Below are 19,673 nucleotides of genomic sequence, written 5' to 3' on the forward strand. Positions count from 1 at the left end.
TAATGTTAAACATATTTATACTGTTTGATAAACATTTATAACTGAATGCTTAATAAGTTAAATTTGACAAATTTGCCCTTATATCTTTTCATCCAAAAAAAAATAGAACATATGATTTAATTAGCTAAAAATGTTAGGTATGAAAATGACAATATTTATTTTTAAATCAAATTAATATAAAAGATGAAATATATTATATGAGGAGTATGGAAAAGATGTGAAAATCATTCAAAAGGGAGAAAAAAGAAATAGAAAATCATTAGATAGAGAATATTAGATTGTTTAATTAGATAAGAATTTTGAATATAATTAACAAACAAGGGTAGATTTGGTAGATAAGATAAGGTAATTGAAGTAATTCTATTGATTTCTATCAGAATTAAGCATTCAGTTAGAATTCTTGTGCTGAAAAAAATACACACAAGTTTAGCACTACTTAACAAGTTCAGCAAATGGATTTTCATTTATCAAACACTCAAAACATCTGAATGTCTGAAAAAATTCAGATTCAGCACTTTTTTATGTTATCAAACAGACCCTAAAAGTTGTTGAAAGAAAGCGTGATTAGCCACTCTTCTTCTTCGAATCTCAAATAGCAAATGCGAAACGCTGCATCCAGATTGTTAATTTGTAATAGGGATAATTTCAGAAACCTCCCTTGAGGTTTTTGACAATTTCACTCTCCTCCTGAGGTTTCAATAGTTACATAGACCTCCCTTGGACCAATCAAATGACTAAAATGTCCTCCACTTAATAATTAATTCATAAAGGGACATTTAAAGTCAAAAATACTTTTTATTATTCTATTTGTCATTTGCTAATTTCAAAAAACAATTTACATCAATTTTCTAATTTTCTTCTCTTTCTCCCTCCCTCTTTCATATTTTTCTCTCTTTTTCTCCTACAACCGCTTCTTCCTCTTATCAAATATCATGCTCCATTATTACCAACCACACCACTATCAATTTTTTACTATCTCTAAAATTTATCTATATTTTTTGTCTTCCTGTCTCTTTCATTTTATAAAAATTGTAGACCCTTTCTTTTTTTTTTCCCCAATAGTTTTACTCTTTACAAATGTTAGCCAATTAAAGTTATCAAATTAACAAGATGCAGACCGTGGATTTTATTGTTTGTTTTAGTGAGTATGTGCGAGAAATTAAACATTAAAACCTTGTTTCGTTTTGTCGTGTTCTTTGAAGAAGGATATTTTAGGATATTTGTGAAAATTTATAGCTCATTGGGTCTATATTGTTACATAAACCTTAAAAGCAAGGGTGGTAGATGTAATTTTTAAAAATTGAGGAGAGCTCTCTGTAATTGCTGGAAACCTCAAGGGAGGTTTTTGAAATTATCCCTTTGTAATATTGGATCAAAGCTTATCCAGAGCATATTTTGAATATCTTATCTTATTTTATCCCCACCTATTTTGGTTGTTAAAGGAATGCAGAAATGGATTATATCCCGATTTGATGTCCTTAATTATTGTTTTAAAATTCTCTTCCAGATCAATTATGTAATTCAAAAGATTCTTTTACCTTCTTTGTAAGAATTTTTCTTTCTGAATCTCTTTACACCTTTCTTATTTCCAACTGCTAGGGTCGGTTTAATCTGGTAAAAATATTGAACCTAACTTATCCCATTCAACTCCAAGCCATTTCTCAAACCCCCTTTAATCAAACTTCAATTATCCTTTCCTATCCTTCGGTTGGATAAAAAATCTTTGATCAGATCAAAGTGAAAACGGCTTTCCGAAAAGTTGTACCAAGTTTAAAATTCAACTTCTTTCTCCAAGAGGAGATGAAGAATTGCAACCGTTTCCCAAGAACTGCTTTCCCAAAACCGTTCCTCCTAGCATGGTGGAATAAAATCCTAACATCCTTGGAATCCCTCACTATATATATATTGACAAACCTCCAAACCAATTATCTACGATCCCTTCATTTTGATCAAAAACACTAGCCTAACATAATCAATCAACCTTTCTTGTGTCAACCCCCTCAAAAAACAAAACCAAAAAGAAAAAAACTCATTTCTTCTATCCATGGCTCCATCCAAGTTGTTGTTATGTTCTTTCTTTCTAGTGATATCTTCATTGTATTGTGTGGGTTTTGCCCAGAAAACTCCAGGGGCTTCAGGAGCTCAATTGCCATGCGTGCAAAAACTGCTTCCATGCCAACCCTACTTGAAGGATCCATCCAATCCACCAGCCTCATGCTGCATTCCCTTGAAGGAACTCGTAGCAAATGATAAACAGTGCCTTTGCCAAGTCTTCACCAACCCTGTACTCTTGAAGAGTCTCAATATAACACAGCAAGATGCCATGCAACTTTCCAAGGCTTGTAATGCAAATGCTGATCCTTCCGATTGCAAAACTGGTATGACTCCTCCTTTTTTTTTGTTATATATATATAATGATCTCTTAATTTGATTATGACTGGAGGAGTATAGATCGTGAATTTGGTCTAAGAAAATGAACAGCGAAAGAAAATTTCGCATCAAAAGCAGTAAGTTAAAACTGGAAAGAGTAATATATTGCGGCCTTAGAAGTCCTTATAGAGTAATTATCCGAAGGTTTATTTAGCCCTTTTTAAGTGTAGTTCTTGCGCTGTCGAAATATCCATGCAAGTTCTGGTCCTGGTATTTTTGACAAATCAAATAGTCTTCTATTTTTTTTTTTTAACAGAAACATATATAAATGTCTATGAAATTACTATAACCTTTTAAAGAAAAATTCATGGATCAAAGGGAATTCTATTCTTCCTTGAATTGAGTGGAGAAAATGTACTGACACCAGATTCAATTGAACATTTCCTTTGAAAATCTTCCTTCTTTGCAGAATCAAACAGAATAAAAAAGGATAGTTTTGTCTATGAAATTTATTTCATGATAAAGATGAATTCAGAGTTTCAAGCAGGCACTTTTGGTAGTTCTTGTTATTTGCAAAATTAAAAATCACAACCCTTCTAGTGTTTAATAATAGTTATTATTATTATTTTTTAATATGCATTTCTCTAAATATTACTGTGACTTTTTTCACCACTGTCTTTTTTTTTTTTTTTTTTTTTCCTTTTAACCACAGCGGGTGTACCTCCAACTGCTTCATCACCACCACCATCGACATCTAACAGTGAGTCATTAGTTTAGTTTAGTTTTTTTTTTTTTTTGGTGCATTAGTTCTGAATTTTAGCTCTAAAAAATTAATGAGATAGAAAAGTATAACAAAAAAAATATTTTTCTGATTCTATTTTTGGTTTACTACTTAGGCTCTTCAAAGACCAACTCCACAGCCAGCGGTCCTTCCAAGAATGCCGCTGTTGGCGTGGGAGCCCCTCTTGGAGCGTCTGCAGTCACAGCCCTGCTGCTTTTTCTCGTACTTTCAAGCATGGGATGAATTTGATTTGTCATTCATGCATAATTAATTATCCAATCTTGTATTAGTTTTTAGTTAATCTTGACGACATTGCAAATAAAGGATTTGCTTAGGGTACTATGGCTTTACTCAGATTATGTAGCCCCTTTTTTTTTCTTTTTTGGGTGCAATCTTTCATCTTGTCTAGTTAAGTAGATTTCATCCTCCGATTAAACAATTTGAAGCTTTTTTTTTTGTTTTTTAAAGTTTAAAGAGGTGGGCTTTAGCATGATGAAAAATTTTGGTGATGAACTGCAGGGGTTGGAGGGATTTGATCAAGTGTTTAAAATTTTCTCAATTTACTTGGTATATAATATTTAGACTTGTTATCAAGTACTAATTATTAAATCTCCTTAAATACAGAAATAATTGATAGATTACAATTCCAAATTCCAAAGGAGGATTTCTATTGTTTGGTTCGATTCCTCGATCCAGATGCATCTACCTAGAAAAGAGACTATTTCACAAATCTCGTCATATCCCTCCCTCAATCCAAATGCAGTGAGAGAGATGCAGGAGCTAATAAAATAAAAGGAAAACAAAACAAAAAACAAAATCCAAATATATAATCATTGGGAAAAAGGATTGATGAAGAACAACAATTTAGTCAAATATAGAAGCTTATTAGTGCAAAAGCCGTCGGTGAGAAAAAAAAAATGGGACAACGGCAACTGCAAGCATATGAAGCTTCCCGGCCGGATTTGTTATCGGCAACGAAAAGGGCTGATTTGTGCTACCCAACGAAAAGCACAACAGTGACGCTTACTAATTGCCTTTAATTGATAATGACCACCAAAATTAACTACTCCTGCTCCTACTTCTACTTTCTAATATATAATAAGAGATTAAATTTGCAAATTACAAGAAATTTGTACCCCAATTTACCTTTCTTTGATGATTAACCATAATTGCTTCTCTCTGCTGTCTGAATTCTGATTCCGAGAGAGAGAGAGATGGGGAAGGGAAGACGAATGGAAGATTAATCGGAGTTTAAATATATGTGCCTATACATATGTGTGTGTGTATATATATATATACTAGCATGGTTCTGGCCGTGCTATGCAGCGGCCTACCCACTGATATGATCAACTAATATCATATTTATCACAACAACTCAATCACAGTTGGGCAATCGAGACCTATATGACCAACTGAAAAATGAAGAGGTAAATAATGAATATGCAAATCACAACCATAGATTACATAAACTCAATCATTCATGTCTTAGCAGAACACACACTTCAGTTCAAGCCACAGTTACATATTAGGGGGTTTAAATAAGCTTCATTGCCTATTGAATTACAACATTGATGGTTAAACCATTCATAGATATATTAGGATCCATTACTTTTTAAGTCAAAAGAATAATGGATCATAATATAATTCAAAAGGCATTGTCTAAGCAATCAAGACAGTCATCAAGGCAATGAACAAAAGATATAACAAAAGTACAGAATTAGACCATATCAATCTTCCTTTGCTGGACTATCCTTCATATTGCCAGGTGGGCTATATGATTTTGCAGGTTCTTTGGCAAACTGTTCAGCAGTCTTTGTTGCATGTTCAGGAAGTGTGTCTGCTGGTAAATATTCTGGAAAGTCAAGGCTTCTTTTTGCTCCACTGGTTGTAGACGTCTGCCCTTCTTTGTAAGAACTGGCTCCAGCAATTTCTTCAAGTACCAACTTTGTCGTTGGTGTGAACATCTGATCCTTTGATGATTTTTCTGGATGCCTTGCTGATGAACTGCCAAGTGCAGAAGTAACTTGAGTGTTTTCTAGAAGTGCCAGTGGAAGGGGATGGTGCGATAGTTCAGCTGCAGTGTAAGCCCTGAGAACAGTATTCTTTCTCTGCAATTGACCTTGGAAGGGAGTCTCATAGGATTTCAGAAAACAGACAACTGTGTATTTTTTCAAGGCATCATTAAGTTCAGTATCTATTCCAAAGCCCTACAGCAGAAAAATTTTGAAGTTAGGTTCTGTGAATTCTTGTCTATGTATATTTGTATTTATGGCTGAATATAAGACAGGAAATTTGTACTTACATCTTCCTGTGCTTGCTTTAGTTGCAGTGGAGTGAACTCAATCATTTTTTCAGCATCTTCTCCAGATATAATGCAATGTATTGAGCTCGAAGGATCAGTTATTATAATTGGAATGCGAGCCCTTTAGTCAAGTGAAGGAATTAAGATTAATATATGGTAATAAATGCGAAGAATGTTTAATTTAGAAGCATAAGTTTATGGTCTAACCTCAGTTCAACTTCACTTTGTTGTTTACATGAAGGACAATGAATGATCCAGTCAATGTCAGCATTCACAATTTTGTGACAATTCACACAAGCAGTAGTCCAATATTTGGTGAATCCATATGCAAGTTTGACAGTTCCTTGCACCCAAGCTGCCTTTTGCTGAGTCAAGCAACCAAGAATGGTATTTGAATGTCAATTAGAGACAAAAAAGTTATATTTAAGCAGAATTTTAAAATAACAAATAGCTCTTACAATTGGAAATGATGCTTGAAAAGTGCTGATTGCTTTGATATCCTCTTCATTTGGAGGAGGAAGGAAACAGTTAGCATCACTGTATGTTTTAGCATTAAGCAAATTTTGGATTTCTTCCTTATTCAAAGTAAACCTGAATGATTATGTTTAGAACACAAATTAAAAATGTACCAATAAATTTAATTGATAATTTAAGGTAAAATTTTTTTAAAAAAGTAGACTTACCATTGCTTGAAAGAGAAGTCATCTGGGAGTGGAGGACTAATCAGAATTCCAGATGAATACCTTGTAGTGAATGACAAAGCTGTAAAAATGATGAAATCGTTTAGTAATTATAACATAAAATACTAAGAAGCCAAACAATAGAGAAATCATAATGCATAGTGAAAATTTTACTATTGAATGTGGTCACTTTAACACGGAGAGCTATGATTAGAGGGGCAGTGCTAATCATGTCTGCTATTTTGCTCCCTTCATCATGTTCAAATTCATTCCAGAGAGTCATAAACATGAGTTTCTTCCTGTCAGGTATAACAAACAAATTGTAACTACTGCCATTAATCTAAAATGACTTAATAAAATGGTAGTATTCAGGTTTGATTACTCTTCATTCACTATTATAATGTCTCTAGAAGTACAATCTGGATCTGCCTGTTTTACTGGGAATGCGTGAATGACAAAGCCTCTAATATCTGAAACAAAAGTGTTGATATGAATGTAAGAAATCAATAAAATGTCAAATGACTGTCAAGTAAATTAAAAAATAATGTAAGAAAAATTACTGCAAAGGTTATCTGAATCAGCATATTTGTGCAGATCAGAGAAGTTTGTCAACTCAAATATGTAAGGCAGCATAGGTGGCACAGGTTCAGCATAATTTTCAATCAAAGTCTTGTAGTTCAAAATCCAGGAGCATTCATAACTCCCAACTCTGTATGTTGGGTCAACAGGAACCACAATTGCATTAGAAACATAATATCTTTGATAAGGCTGCAGGAATTACTGAAGATCTTGATGTGTTGTTCATAAGTCACAACAGAAACTTTTGTTCCCTGATTAGGATTAGAAAAAGTTAGTTTTATATATATTATGAGTTAAAACATAACTATCATGTTAATGGTTAATATCATATTTATCACACAAAAATTAAAATTATAGATATGAATACTTTAATAGTTAGGTGAGTATTCAGTTGCAATGAAACTATAGTTCTGATATTGTAGTATGTATACAGTTACATGAATACTAAGGATTTTTCCTTAAGCAAATGTAATGAACAGACAAATCATGAAATGTACTTATACAAAATCTGAAATATTCTCATAGATGAATTTAATGAGCTGAGAAATAGAAAATCATTTGCATACCTCAGTATCTGTGAGCAGAAAGCGCATAATTCGCCTCGGTGGAACTTCACGAGTCAGTTGATTGTGCCCTCTATGAACAACTTGTGCGAGAACAGTCCACTTTTCTGCTCCTTTCTAAATATCTAGAATTGAAGATATAGGTCTAGATATGATGACCTATACTGGTAGAGAAATCAGATAGTCAATTAAACAAAATAATAAATTTCTAAACAAAAAAGGCCATGAATGTTAAAACCTGATAATGTAATCTGGGAAGCTTTAAGAATTTCTTTATATACTATATTTTTAGTATGATCAGTGCATGATTCATCAAAATAAGTTGGCCTGATAAGGACTTTTACAGCCGAAGCTGTTTTGACTCTTGAAAGTGCAACATATAATTGGCCATGTGAAAACACCGGTTCTTTCAAATATACACCAACAAAATCTAAAGTTTGGCCTTGTGCTTTATTTATTGTCATCGCAAAGCACAAACGAATTGAAAATTGTGTTCTCTTATATGGAACTGGATATTGTTCATCACTTGGTGGCTGCATGGAAATTCTATGTATAAAAACTTCTTTGCCACAAAAATCACCAACTGCAATTTTAGCACAAATAACATTCTTGATCAAACTCTTTATTATCAGTCTAGTTCCATTGCATAATCCATCAGCAGGATCGAGATTTCTTAAAAGAATTATTGGGGCATTGAATTTTAACAGTAACCTATGTGGAGGTAAATTGCTAGGTGTAAGAGTGTTCAGAAGATCAATGTATTCAGATTGATGATTTTCATTCAGTGTTTCATCATAGCTTAGGTACTCAGCCAAATCTCCTGAAAATTTTTTGATCAATTTATCATTTATTTCATCTACAAAGTTATTCTTTGTAGTTAGAATTGCTCTATTTTGTGAGCAATGCAGTTTCTTTGAAGGATCTTTAAATTCAAGATACACAATATTGATTAACTTTTCAATTGCACCGTCTCATTATTATAGTTAACTATAATTGAAGATTGAAGTTTTACTATGTCATTCTCATCTGTTTCCTGTAAGGGTGGCAATTCGGGTCTAATCAGGTTGGCGGGTCGGGACTTGACCCGACCCGTCAACCCGTGACGGGTCAGTATATCTGACACGAACCCGAAAAATTTGGGTTGACGGGTTGGCGGGTCGACCCGAAATGACCCGAAAATTAATTTTAATTTATTAATTTATCATTGTAAATTCTAATAAAATCAATTTCTCACAAAATTAATTACATCATCAAGTAATAAAAATTTAAATAAATAATTTCAAATCAAATCCAAAATAAATTAAACACCGTAAAAGTGTTTTATTCCAAACCAAATATAAAATGAATTATATTATTTGTCCAAATATAATAATTTTAACTTCATACAAGGTAAATAAATTCATTTAGAATTAAGTAATTAATGCCTTTGAAAAAAAAGAATGACTTAGTTTAGTTAGATAAAATAATTTTTATGTTTATTAAATTATTTTTAATTTGGAAACGGGTCATATCGGGTCATATCAAGTCACACAGGTTAACCCGAAATTGACCTGTTTTCTTTTCAAGTTCATCGGGTTCGACCCGATTCTGACCCGAACCCCCAAAACTTCAACCCAAACCCATTAATTTCGTGTTAGATTCGTGTCGTATTTTCGGGTCGTGTCAGAAATTGCCACCCCTAGTTTCCTGTGTTCCATCTCATGTTCTCTGTTAATTGCAATTTCTCTAATTTGTGCCATAATGGAGAATTTATCAAACATGCATTTATCATTTCAGCTTTTGTTCCTTTTCTAACAACTGGTAATGTTTGTCTAAAATCTCCACCAAGTACAACTACCTTTCCCCCAAATATTTCTTCTGAATTCATTAAATCTCTTAAGAGATCATCTAAAGCTTCAATTGCTGCCTTTTTAGACATTGGTGCTTCATCCCAGATTATAAGCTTTGCTTACTTCATCATTGCAGCTAAAGAAGTTTGTTTACTGACCCGATATGTTGCACCATCAAAGATATCTATTGAAATTTTAAATCTGGAATGTGCAGTCCTTCCACCTGGTAAAATGGAAGCTGCAATTCCTGATGTAGTTGTAGCAAGGCAAGATAACCTTTAGATCTAACATCAGCTAACAAAGCTCTATAAAGAAATGTTTTTCCAGTACCACCTGGACCGTCAATGAAAAAAACACCAGGTCTATCTGAGTAAATTCTCTCAAATATGACTACAAATGCTTTTTTCTGTTTTTCATTGAGTAGTTGAATTGAATTTAAGTCAGTTTCTGAAATGACAATGTTTCTTTCTGCTCTTAATTCTCGAGTTTCATTCTCTATATTTTCATAAGAGAATCCAGTGGGAATCAAATTATATGAATGTATACTTTTTCCCATGGATTGCAAAAATCCATCAATTTGTTGCAAGACATTTCTTTTTACTTGTGCAGATGTCATTGCTGAACATTTGGCAAAATCTTCTGACATAGAAGATTCAAAATTTTGCCACAATGCCTTTGGGTCATTAGGGCAAGAATAAACCAAAAGTGTTGCAAAAAGTAGCCTCATTTCGTAGGGCATATGAAAAAGTGAGGCTTCTTGTAAACATATTTCTTGGCTGTTATCATTTTGTAACAAGTCTCGAATTAATGCTACTTTTTGGAACGTTTCTACTTGAACTCCATTAAAGGTTCTTAAGTCATCAAATGAAGTTGGACATCGAACCTTTGATAAGAGTAATCTCAAGTAGTATCGTTCTCCTTCAGAAGGATGAGCAGTCATTATTCGGCCTATTGATTCACCTCTTTCTCTCAATTTTCAGTATTTTTGATTAGGTAACCAGACAAAATGATCAGGAAACTCTACATAAGTACAATTTAGATCCTGAGCTGCTTTATCTGTCCTATTCATGTAAAAAATTTCAGTGAGCATTATTTTTTTCAAATGATAGTTATTGACAACATTTTGAAGATTAGCTGTTTTTTTGAAACTCATTGGCTGATAATTCTCCAAATGTAATTGTAAATGAATAATAGGGGGCTTTATTTCACTCATACAAAATCTAAAAATTCTCCAGGCTGCTTCAGGTGGAGAAACCCACCTAGCTGATACATATTATTTAATTTCATCAATTTCTGAATCAGATTTATTATTTACTACACATAAGTTAGTTCTATCATGACCTTTATAGATATACTTGTAAATGTACTTGACTGCCTTAATTGTAGAGCATATTTCAATATTAAGATGGCAATCAAATTTAGCCAAAAGATATGGATTGTATGGTACAACCCATCTATTATCTAAAAGAACTGATTTAATCTGAATTTGAACTCTATCATCTCTCATTCGATATTCAGGATATGCATTCAGAGTTTGAATAGTTTCCTCACAGAAATTTTTAGGAAAATTATTCTTGCAAGTTCCATTTTTTCTCATGCATACACTTGTTGGATCAAGTGAACCACATGATCCATGAAGCATATGTTTAATGACCAAATTATATAGATGTTCATTTTCCTCTTTATTTGGTATCTCAGCACAAACAATTTTATCATATTCTTGAGGGGTATACATCTTGAATTTTGACTTTAAAATTAGCAAGAAATGTGTATGTGGTAGTCCATGTTTTTTATATTCAATGACATAAGTGTAAGCTGCTACTTCACCAAAGATGCATTTTTTCAAAAGTTCATCTTTAAGCTGCTTTAACTTAGCATGAAATACTCTAGCAAGCAAATCTGGTCTGTTTTGTGCCTCTTCTTTGTCTATTAAGTATTCTTTTATTTCTGGCCAATTAGGATTACAAGTCATGGTCAGAAATATATCTGATTTACCATACTTTTGTACTAATGTCATTGCATCCATGTATTTACGTCTCATATTTCTTGGCCCTCCAATAAAGGATGGTGGTAATATGATACACTGACCAACATTACATGCTTGACTCTCACCTGATCCTAAAGCATCTATTATGCCTTTCAAGAACTCTCTCCTAATTTCCTCTTGTTGTAATCTATAGAAGTCGAGTCTTTGTGTCTCAAGCTTCACATATTGATCAACAATATATTGTTGTAGAAGTCGAGCAAAATGTAATAACCAAGATTCATCATTGTCCCTAATCTGAAGTTTATAACAATAATATTCTCGAAGGGACACAAAATTTGGATCTTCATGTATGCTTTCCATTGCTGTGCAAATAATAATAGTACATCATTAAATGTCTAATCATAAATATTAAATATGTAAAATGAAAGATCATGGTATATAGTTATTGTACTAACCATGTTCTTCATTTTGGATTAATTGTTCTGCTGTAGTAGCATTTGCAGGGGAAATCAAATCTGCTACAGGTTGCTATTTTTCCTCTTTCTTTCATATACTTTTGCTCCTTTCTTTGGTATTCCTTGGTGCCAGCCAAGATCACCAAAAGGAAAAAGTATTGGATATTGGAGTGGATCATAACATCCATAATAGTACTGTATATTTTTTGAAGCACCACTATGGGTATGTGTAAGTCCCAAAGACAACCAAGAGGGGGGGTGAATTGGGTTATTCAAAATCTTAATCAGATTTAGGCAATTTTTGCTAAATGAAAATTTCCTTCTTTTCTAGTAATGATCAACCAAGTAGATTAGAAGACAAGAGCAATATTGATCAGAAACACAAGTATAGACAAGCAATGAGAATTTTATTAAACAGAAAAGTAAATTGGGGAATCAAACCAAGTGTCTACCAAGCTATCCTCAAACTTGAAGACCACACACTTGGAAGAGCAACTTCTCTTTGATGGAAGACGATCAACTAGATGTACAATGGATGGAGCACTTCCTCCTTGCCCTAAGCCTCACTTAGTCAAGCTAAGAAGTTTTACAATCACTCAGAAAACCCTCAACAAAGCTACACTAAAGATCTTTTTCAATCACAAAAGAAATGCTCACCAGAAATTCACACCACTTTAAAACAAATCTTGCTTTGGAGACTATTTTCTAGCTAAAATATCTCTTGAGATCTTGTAAACAAAGTGTGCAAAAGTCATCCCTTCGTTCAGAACAGTTTGTTTTTAAAGGGGAACAGAAATGAGCTTCATTAAAACTTCCAACGGATAGAAGGCAGATGAAGGGTCAGCTAGCCGTTGGGGCTTTCGGACGTCCGACGATCAAATCATCGTCCGAACCAATCGTCCGAAAATAGCCAAGTTGAAGTTCGGACGTCCGATGAGATTTTTGTCGTCCGACAGCACAGCGTCCGATCGTAGGCCGAGAGCTAGCAAGTTATCTTGGAATTTTTCGGACGTCCGATCTGGTTGATATGCGTCCGAGGTGTGCGTCCGATCCTTCCGGACGTCCGACAGTTTCCTTTCGGCCGTCCGACCTGATTGTCCTGTTTTTGCTTCTCATTTTGGTTGTCTTGCATTTCATGACATATTTGAACCTGATTCTTGGATAGACAAAAACACTTGTATTTGAAGGAGGTTAGATAAACATTTCAAAGTACCAAGAATGACAAACTAGACATACTTAAAAGACAGTATCTTTGATCGGAACAAAACAATGACTAAATTCATTTATATTATTTCAATCTTGTTTGCCACATCCAAAGCATCGTAGACTGGAGTCAATCAAACATATGCTTTCCTTGTTCCATCAGGCCTGATCAATCTTGGTCAGTATAAACGAACTTTTGTGATCATCAAAACCAAGAATAACAGTATGAACTCTAATATCACGCCTGCCGATTTCTCCATTTTCTTGCCCCTCAACCCACAAACCAGCAACTTGTGAAGTTGTTGGTCTATTATAAACTCTTTGATCAACACCGGACAGAGTTTTTAACACAATGTAGTAGTTATCTAAATTAGGTACCTCTCTTAAATTTCTAAAAAATTTTGCATATGGATTAGACTCAAGAACTTGCATAATTTTTCTAATTACACTTTCAGATAGTCTAGGACAAGCTGCTAATCGATTGCTTACTTCAGTTTCAAAATCATTGAAATATAACTGTAAATTATTACTATGACCATTGCTTGAATTGAAATCATTCAGAAAATGATATATTTGTCCTTGAATTCTAAAAGTGTAAATTCCTTTATTCCTTTTTGAGAGAGTCAGATCAGTTTTAACACTGAAGGAAGTGAATCCAAAATGATTATTATACGTTCTACTAAGAGTTCTAAAAGATTGTGCCTCTTGTGAAGATGAAGTCAATAGCTCTTTAAAGATATCTGGAATTTTGTTTCAAGCTAAAACAACTTCACCATCTTGACAACAAAAATATGCTGTCTCAGAAAAAAACTTCTTCGCTCCGCAATGAGGACAATCTAATTGGGTTGGTAGGATATCAGCTTTGTTAGGAATTATATCCAACAAAGCTCTTCCTGTTTTGCACCCTCTTCCTAAAATACAATTATTTTACAGCATTTAGTAATCAAACCATTCAATTGATTTTAATGGCAGTGGAGAAAAACATGTTAGAAAACTTAAAAAGTATTAACTCTAGACCTGGCTGAGTTTTTTTCAGAGATGATTTGCGATGCTTCGAACGACATTGAGAACTATGCTGAACATCAACAACTGAGGAACAATGATTAACAATTGTGGTGCTTGTTTGCTTTTCAATTATATTTGTAGAAACAATTGATCTAGACTTTGCTCTGAATCTTTTCTTTTTCCATCTAAAGTAGGCCTGTCTTCTATATTCTTTCTTATTTATCACCTCTCCAGCATATATGTCAAAATATTCAAGAGGCCTGTTATTATAAGATATAACTGGAGTACTACCTATTATAGGTATATGCTTATTCACAAAGAGGGGAGGAGTATAATTGGTTAGTTGTATGTCTAGATTTGGTATTTCAGAATAACCATTTCTCCCTTTAACATTTGTGACTTGCTCACTCTGAAACTGACTTCCTATAACAAATGATTGCTCATTGCAGTTCACTTGTGATGAACCAGCAAGCTGAACATCAGACAGATTGATTAAAGATGAATTCATTGCAAACAAAGAATGATTGTCAATAGAATCAGAGGTATAATGAATTCCTCCAGCATTTTCTGGAGGGAAGCAAACATTTTTACCTCTGCAATCAGTTGGCAGAATTAGATTCCTATCGATGTGATTTTGTGAAACACATGTTTCAACAAAGTGATTTTCACAAATGTCATTCTCACTATTGATTACAAAAGGAGAATATGGCTGAGAAACAGAAGAATCGACAGTAAACTTCATATGCTCAGTCAGCATATTTAAGTTTTTCTTTTTGCTTCTTTCTAACATGCTTAGATCAAAAGCATCATCAAATATCTCATCTACCAGTCTAAAACTTGAACTAAATTTTCTTTTTTTCTTCATTATGGAACACAAAAGATCAAAATCTAATTTTACTATAAATACTATAAAGGAAGTAAGATACTAAGCGAAAGGCACACAACAATGACAAAATCAAAGCATCCTAGAATAGCTAAAACTAACTAATATATATAGAATGACTACCTTAATAACCCAAACTACAATAACACTAAATTATGTAATTTTTCAATACATAAACAGGTAACAACATCATGCAGCATTTGAAATTAAAAAAGAGGCAAAAATAAACATAAGCTAATCCGAAAAATAAGCATCATAGCATAACATGAAACACATGGAGGTCGTTAATTAACGGAAGACAATAGACAGATGCAACAATAATGAAACAAAAAAATTGCAGTTCAAAATGGAAGGAGAGAAAATAGAAACATACCTATATTTTCTTTGCTTGGCTGAATGTTGGCAAAAGTCGGCAACATTTGAAATCAATAAAAACAGAGAAAAAAATAAACATAAGTTAATCGATAAATTACATCATAATCATTCTTTTATGCATAATATGAAACACATGACAGTGTCTAATTAACGGAAGCCAATGATAAACAGGAGAGAAGAACATTCAAAGTAAAAAAATTACAACTCAAAAATAAGAAGAGAGAAAATAGAAACATACCTAGATTTTGTTTGCTCCTCTTCTGAATACCGGCAAAAGTGGGAAACAAATGTATATATACGGCTGGAAATAGTAAGTTCTGAAAGCTGTACCATGGATGATAACTCGGTACAGTAGCCATACCTAAAATGAGCTGTTTTTGGGGGAAAAGAAGAATTCACGTGGATGAGGAGGATTTTTTGGAAGTGAATCGAAAGGAAGTACAATTAGTTGCTGGAACAATTGGCAGAAAACTGAAAATTTTGCAGGCTCGCAGATTTTGGGGAAAGAAATTTCAGTGACCTAATTTTTGGGGGAAAACAAAAATTCACGTGCGTGCGGAGGAATTTGTGGGTTGCAATCAAAAGGAAGGACAATTAATTGTTGAAGGAATTGGCTGAAAACTGAACATTTTGTAGGCTCATATAGCTGGCTACTAATCGGCGAAAAGGAAGAGGCTATGCGACGCAAAGAAAGAGGAAGGAAACTCTGCCTAAATGAAGAAAAACTTCAGTGACTAATAAGACCATTTATTTGACTTCGTTGGTTTCTGTCAAACCAAAGAAAGGGGCCGAAACCTTTTCCTTTCCTCACTGTTTTTTAGTACAAAAATGGCCCACAGTTTGGAACGAGAAAAGACTGGAGTCACGTGCTTAGAAATCGATGAGTGGATTCATCGTCATAGCTCTATAATGCAGGGAACAAAGACGTGGAGAAGTAATCTTTCTTTGGAAGACTTTGGCTGGCACATTAGTTCTAACAACTTTTACATTTGGAATATTTAATTAGGAATATTATAATTAGGAATATTTATTTAATAGATATAATATAATTCAAAACACCCCATGTGATAAAAGAACACCCAAATAGTCTACAACTATTTACATTTGACCAAAGAAATATAAAAGGAATAATTTTAAATGGACAAAAATAACCCTAAATAGTTAGCAACTATTTAAAAAGCTAGTTTTCATAAAAGGATTCAATTGACCTTTCTCACCAATTAAAAACCAAACAAAAGAATCAAATGAAAATAATTCAACTATTTTTACCAATTAGCCCCTAAATAGTGAGGAACTATTAGGCCTTTGAACTTCAATACCAAGGCTCAAATAGACATTTCTCTCTCTTTAATATCCAAAATAAAGAAATGAAATTTGTTTCCTCAAATGAGACCTTGACACTTGGCATCAATGGAGAACTTGAGTTGTTCTCTTATCTAGTTGGTAGATATGGGATTGCAGTAGAGCCCTAATCTTCGGAATATGGGCCTTCTTGGATTGGATCTTATTTCGGGCTGCATGACAATTATTCTATTGCTGATCTATGGGCCATTACATCTTGAGCAGAGCAGACAACCACTGGTGAATGAAAATGCAAGTTCCGTTTGAACCCAAAAAAAAATAAAAAATAAAAATGATGCGATGAATTTTCTCGTCCATCATTTGAAGAAATAAAAAAAAAAAAGGACGAAAAGAAAGATCCGTGTACTTATAAAAAAAAATAGCACTAAACATGGCTGGGGAATTTTTTTTTTAAATGATAACAATTATATAATATATTTTATCTTAGACTAGAGGAGAGAGGAAACCTAAAAAAGCTTGTATTAAGAACTAGCAAATATATAAATCCTACTAAAATAAAGAAGTGTTTTGACACTGCCTTAAATTTTTTTGGTGGCCACTGAGCTTGTTACATGGCCGGGGAATCAAAACTCAAATTTGCCCAATTCTGAGCTGCAAAAGGCATAAAAGGCTAAAACCCTTCCAAATAGTAAACCCATTGGCCTTTTTTCTTCTTCTTCTTCTTCCTCTTGGAATTCATTTGATTTGGCTAAACCCCTTACCCAGCTCCCCTCCCCAGTATCATACGCTGTCGATTCAGATGTCAGCAGCAACATGGCGGCAGCTTCCATCTCCAAAACTCTAGCAAGAACTCTCCGCCAAGGTGTTTCCAGGAGTCCCACCACCCTTCCATCGCAATGGGTTCGGGCCCCACTACCTCCGCTTTCCTCCTTCTCCACCTCGGCCCCCTCCATCTCCTCTCCCACTACTCCACCTCCAGGTGTGTGTAAATTGATGTCCTTTTCTAATTTTCCTCAAGAAATTGTACCTTTTTTTTTTAAATAAAAAAATGCGTGCTTGTGGGCACTTCTTTATTCCTGATGATTGAAGACAGAATGCACTATTTATCTACATATTCTCTGAGTTCCTTTTGGATATGGAAGAAGGATCCGTAGTTTTTAATTTATTACTAATTTTACTCGTCAGAGCAAGAGAGGAGGTCGGCGTGGTCAAAGCTGTTGCTTTTCATACCAGGAGCTATCACTTTTGGCCTCGGCACTTGGCAAATCTTCAGAAGACAAGAAAAGGTTCTACTTTTATGTGCTATTATACTCCATGAGGGGAAATTATCCCAGTTTAATTAATTCACGTTGCTCTTAAAGAGTTTTCATTTCCCTTTTCTCGGTGTCTAACATATACTAGTAGTACATTTGTAACAATTCAGATATAAGACTGTTGTTTGGTTTTTGGTTTGTTTACGAAGTTATATAGGATTGAAAAAAAAAAATTTGTTCTTGAGGGCTCTGTTGTATGTACAGATTAAAATGCTGGACTATAGGCAGAATAGGCTAGGAATGGAGCCACTTAAGTGCGACAAGGTTGCACCTTCAAGTGAAACTTTGGATTCTTTGGAGTTCAGGAGGGTACAATGTAAAGGAGTTTTTGACAAGAAGAGGTCAATTTATATTGGCCCGCGTTCCAGAAGTATTTCAGGAGTTACTGAAAATGGATACTATCTCATCACTCCTCTCTTGCCTATCCCTGGGAACCCTGAGAGGTAAGAATGGCTAAAGACTTTTAGTTCTGCAGGCGGTTGTGTTTTGCATAGACAGAGTTACAGCATTGGTTGCTTTTATTCTACTTTTGTAGAGTTTGTTTAGCAGTAGTCTTAGATTTAGCGTAAATTTTATGTGTGAACATTAATCATGTGTCCTTCCAATAAAAATAAGTATCTTTCTTTTGTATTAATTGATGATTATGTCTTAATGATGGCTCTGGGGTGCTTCTTGATGTTCAGAAAGTACATCTGTTTCATCCATATCATAGTTTAATTTTTCCTTCAGTTTGCAGGCCCCTATTCTTGTCAATAGAGGATGGGTCCCACGTGCTTGGAGGGACAAGTCATTAGAGGCTCCTGCAGATGATAGACAGGCTTCAGATGCTCCATCCTCCTCTACTCGAGAGAACACAAAAGGTTCATGGTGGCCGTTTGCATCAAAAAAGGCAGAGGTTGTTGAGCTTGTTTCCTCTAGTTTTACGATGACTTTGACTGATGATGACTAATGACTAGCATATGAAGCTATATGATGGTATTTTGAAGTTGACAGGATAAAGTTCCAACTATTTCCCCAGTTGAAGTAACTGGAGTCATTCGAGGCAGTGAAAAGCCTAGCATATTTGTTCCAGCAAATGATCGTAGTTCCTCTCAGTGGTTTTATGTCGATATACCTGCAATTGCTCGTGCTTGTGGTCTTCCTGATAGCACACTGTACATTGAAGATATCAATGCAAACATCGACCCAAGCAAACCATACCCTGTTCCAAAGGACATTGCTACATTAATACGTAGTTCAGTCATGCCTCAAGACCACCTAAACTATACAATTACATGGTATTTTGAGCTCCTTTCTTATTTCCATATGCATTAGCTTCATTTTCCCCAATGATTAGTTTCTACAGTGTTCAATCATATTTTCTGATGCATCCTGGTGGTTTTCATTTCCATTCTGGCTATTATTGAGCATCACTTCCCCTTTTTTTCTATGTTTGTTTTTGTTTTGGGGGGGGGAGGGGGGGGTGTGGGTGTGTGTGTTTGGGGGAAGAGATTGTTGAACTATGAGAAAGCATATGTTGTGCTGGATTATTTGTCTGTTTGCGATGCTAATCTCCTCATATATCTTCTTGAATACGCACCCAGGCTAGATGGATATCAACTTGTTTTAAAATTTCAGATTTTAAAGCCTTTGATGCTTCTGACATGTAATTTTGTCTTGTGAAGGTATTCCCTTTCAGCTGCTGTGACATTTATGGCTTTTAAGAGGCTTAAACCGAAGAGAAGCCGGAGATAGATGATTTCTTTGTTATAATTGCAAGATTCGGATTATGCTTCATTTCTATTTGATACTGCAAGAAACTAGTGTACGGAAATAATCTAGTGCAGCTCCTCGTCCGACTTGCCAATTGGGTATTAGATTAGCACTAGAGTTTACTTTCTTTGCCTTCCCAGGTGAGAAGTTACTTCTGACGAAGTTGTTAGTAGCAAAGCTTTTTATTAATTATTTTTTTCCGAGGATCGGGTAATGTTGAGAAACCCGTTGTGCTCCCCCCTGGTAATGACATCAGTAATCATCCACGATATTCTTTATAAGTTTTTTTTTTTT

At 34.3% G+C, this 19,673-nt stretch overlaps 3 protein-coding genes across 7 annotated transcripts; 2 read left to right on the forward strand and 1 right to left on the reverse strand.

Moving 5' to 3' along the window:
* Positions 1–1,801: 1,801 nt before the first annotated feature.
* On the forward strand, positions 1,802–3,664 carry LOC113741370 (non-specific lipid transfer protein GPI-anchored 9). The gene is made up of 3 exons (XM_027268888.2): positions 1,802–2,378; positions 3,083–3,130; positions 3,267–3,664. Exons 1-3 carry the CDS (start codon positions 2,045–2,047, stop codon positions 3,392–3,394), a joined length of 510 nt encoding a protein of 169 aa, XP_027124689.1. The 5' UTR covers positions 1,802–2,044; the 3' UTR covers positions 3,395–3,664.
* Positions 3,665–4,586: 922 nt separating this feature from the next.
* LOC113742484 (replication protein A 70 kDa DNA-binding subunit B-like) lies at positions 4,587–15,980 on the reverse strand. Of its 5 annotated transcripts, none has more exons than XM_072047297.1 (11): positions 15,251–15,980; positions 15,011–15,029; positions 7,279–7,434; positions 6,694–6,842; positions 6,516–6,603; positions 6,308–6,432; positions 6,137–6,215; positions 5,912–6,044; positions 5,661–5,818; positions 5,454–5,574; positions 4,587–5,358 (listed from the first exon to the last, which is right to left on the reverse strand). In XM_072047297.1, the coding sequence occupies exons 4-11, from the start codon at positions 6,764–6,766 to the stop codon at positions 4,879–4,881; spliced, it is 1,257 nt and encodes a 418-aa protein (XP_071903398.1). In that variant the 5' UTR covers positions 6,767–6,842; positions 7,279–7,434; positions 15,011–15,029; positions 15,251–15,980; the 3' UTR covers positions 4,587–4,878. The 5 variants fall into 5 exon arrangements, with proteins under 5 accessions (XP_071903398.1, XP_071903396.1, XP_071903397.1 ...); XM_072047295.1 differs by having other exon boundaries at positions 6,694–6,963; XM_072047296.1 differs by having other exon boundaries at positions 6,694–6,963; positions 7,279–7,439.
* An 894-nt stretch (positions 15,981–16,874) lies between these two features.
* On the forward strand, positions 16,875–19,660 carry LOC113741580 (surfeit locus protein 1-like). Its single transcript, XM_027269132.2, has 6 exons — positions 16,875–17,293; positions 17,500–17,600; positions 17,832–18,070; positions 18,357–18,522; positions 18,621–18,904; positions 19,292–19,660. Exons 1-6 carry the CDS (start codon positions 17,128–17,130, stop codon positions 19,359–19,361), a joined length of 1,026 nt encoding a protein of 341 aa, XP_027124933.1. The 5' UTR covers positions 16,875–17,127; the 3' UTR covers positions 19,362–19,660.
* The last annotated feature ends 13 nt before the right edge of the window (positions 19,661–19,673 follow it).

This window comes from Coffea arabica, chromosome 4e, assembly GCF_036785885.1.
Source record: "Coffea arabica cultivar ET-39 chromosome 4e, Coffea Arabica ET-39 HiFi, whole genome shotgun sequence".
Classification (NCBI taxonomy): Eukaryota; Viridiplantae; Streptophyta; class Magnoliopsida; order Gentianales; family Rubiaceae; genus Coffea; species Coffea arabica.

Coding starts and splice junctions, on each gene's coding strand:
- LOC113742484 (XM_072047297.1), bottom strand. CDS start 6,766: ATGCTGCCTTACATATTTGAGTTGACAAACTTCTCTGATCTGCACAAA. Junction 6,433..6,515: donor ATTATAATAGTGAATGAAGA/GTAATCAAACCT, acceptor TATACCTGACAG/GAAGAAACTCATGTTTATGA. Junction 5,575..5,660: donor CAAAGTGAAGTTGAACTGAG/GTTAGACCATAA, acceptor ACTTGACTAAAG/GGCTCGCATTCCAATTATAA.
- LOC113741370 (XM_027268888.2), top strand. CDS start 2,045: ATGGCTCCATCCAAGTTGTTGTTATGTTCTTTCTTTCTAGTGATATCT. Junction 2,379..3,082: donor TCCTTCCGATTGCAAAACTG/GTATGACTCCTC, acceptor TTTTAACCACAG/CGGGTGTACCTCCAACTGCT. Junction 3,131..3,266: donor ACCACCATCGACATCTAACA/GTGAGTCATTAG, acceptor TTTACTACTTAG/GCTCTTCAAAGACCAACTCC.
- LOC113741580 (XM_027269132.2), top strand. CDS start 17,128: ATGGCGGCAGCTTCCATCTCCAAAACTCTAGCAAGAACTCTCCGCCAA. Junction 17,601..17,831: donor TCTTCAGAAGACAAGAAAAG/GTTCTACTTTTA, acceptor TTGTATGTACAG/ATTAAAATGCTGGACTATAG. Junction 18,523..18,620: donor TTGCATCAAAAAAGGCAGAG/GTTGTTGAGCTT, acceptor TGAAGTTGACAG/GATAAAGTTCCAACTATTTC.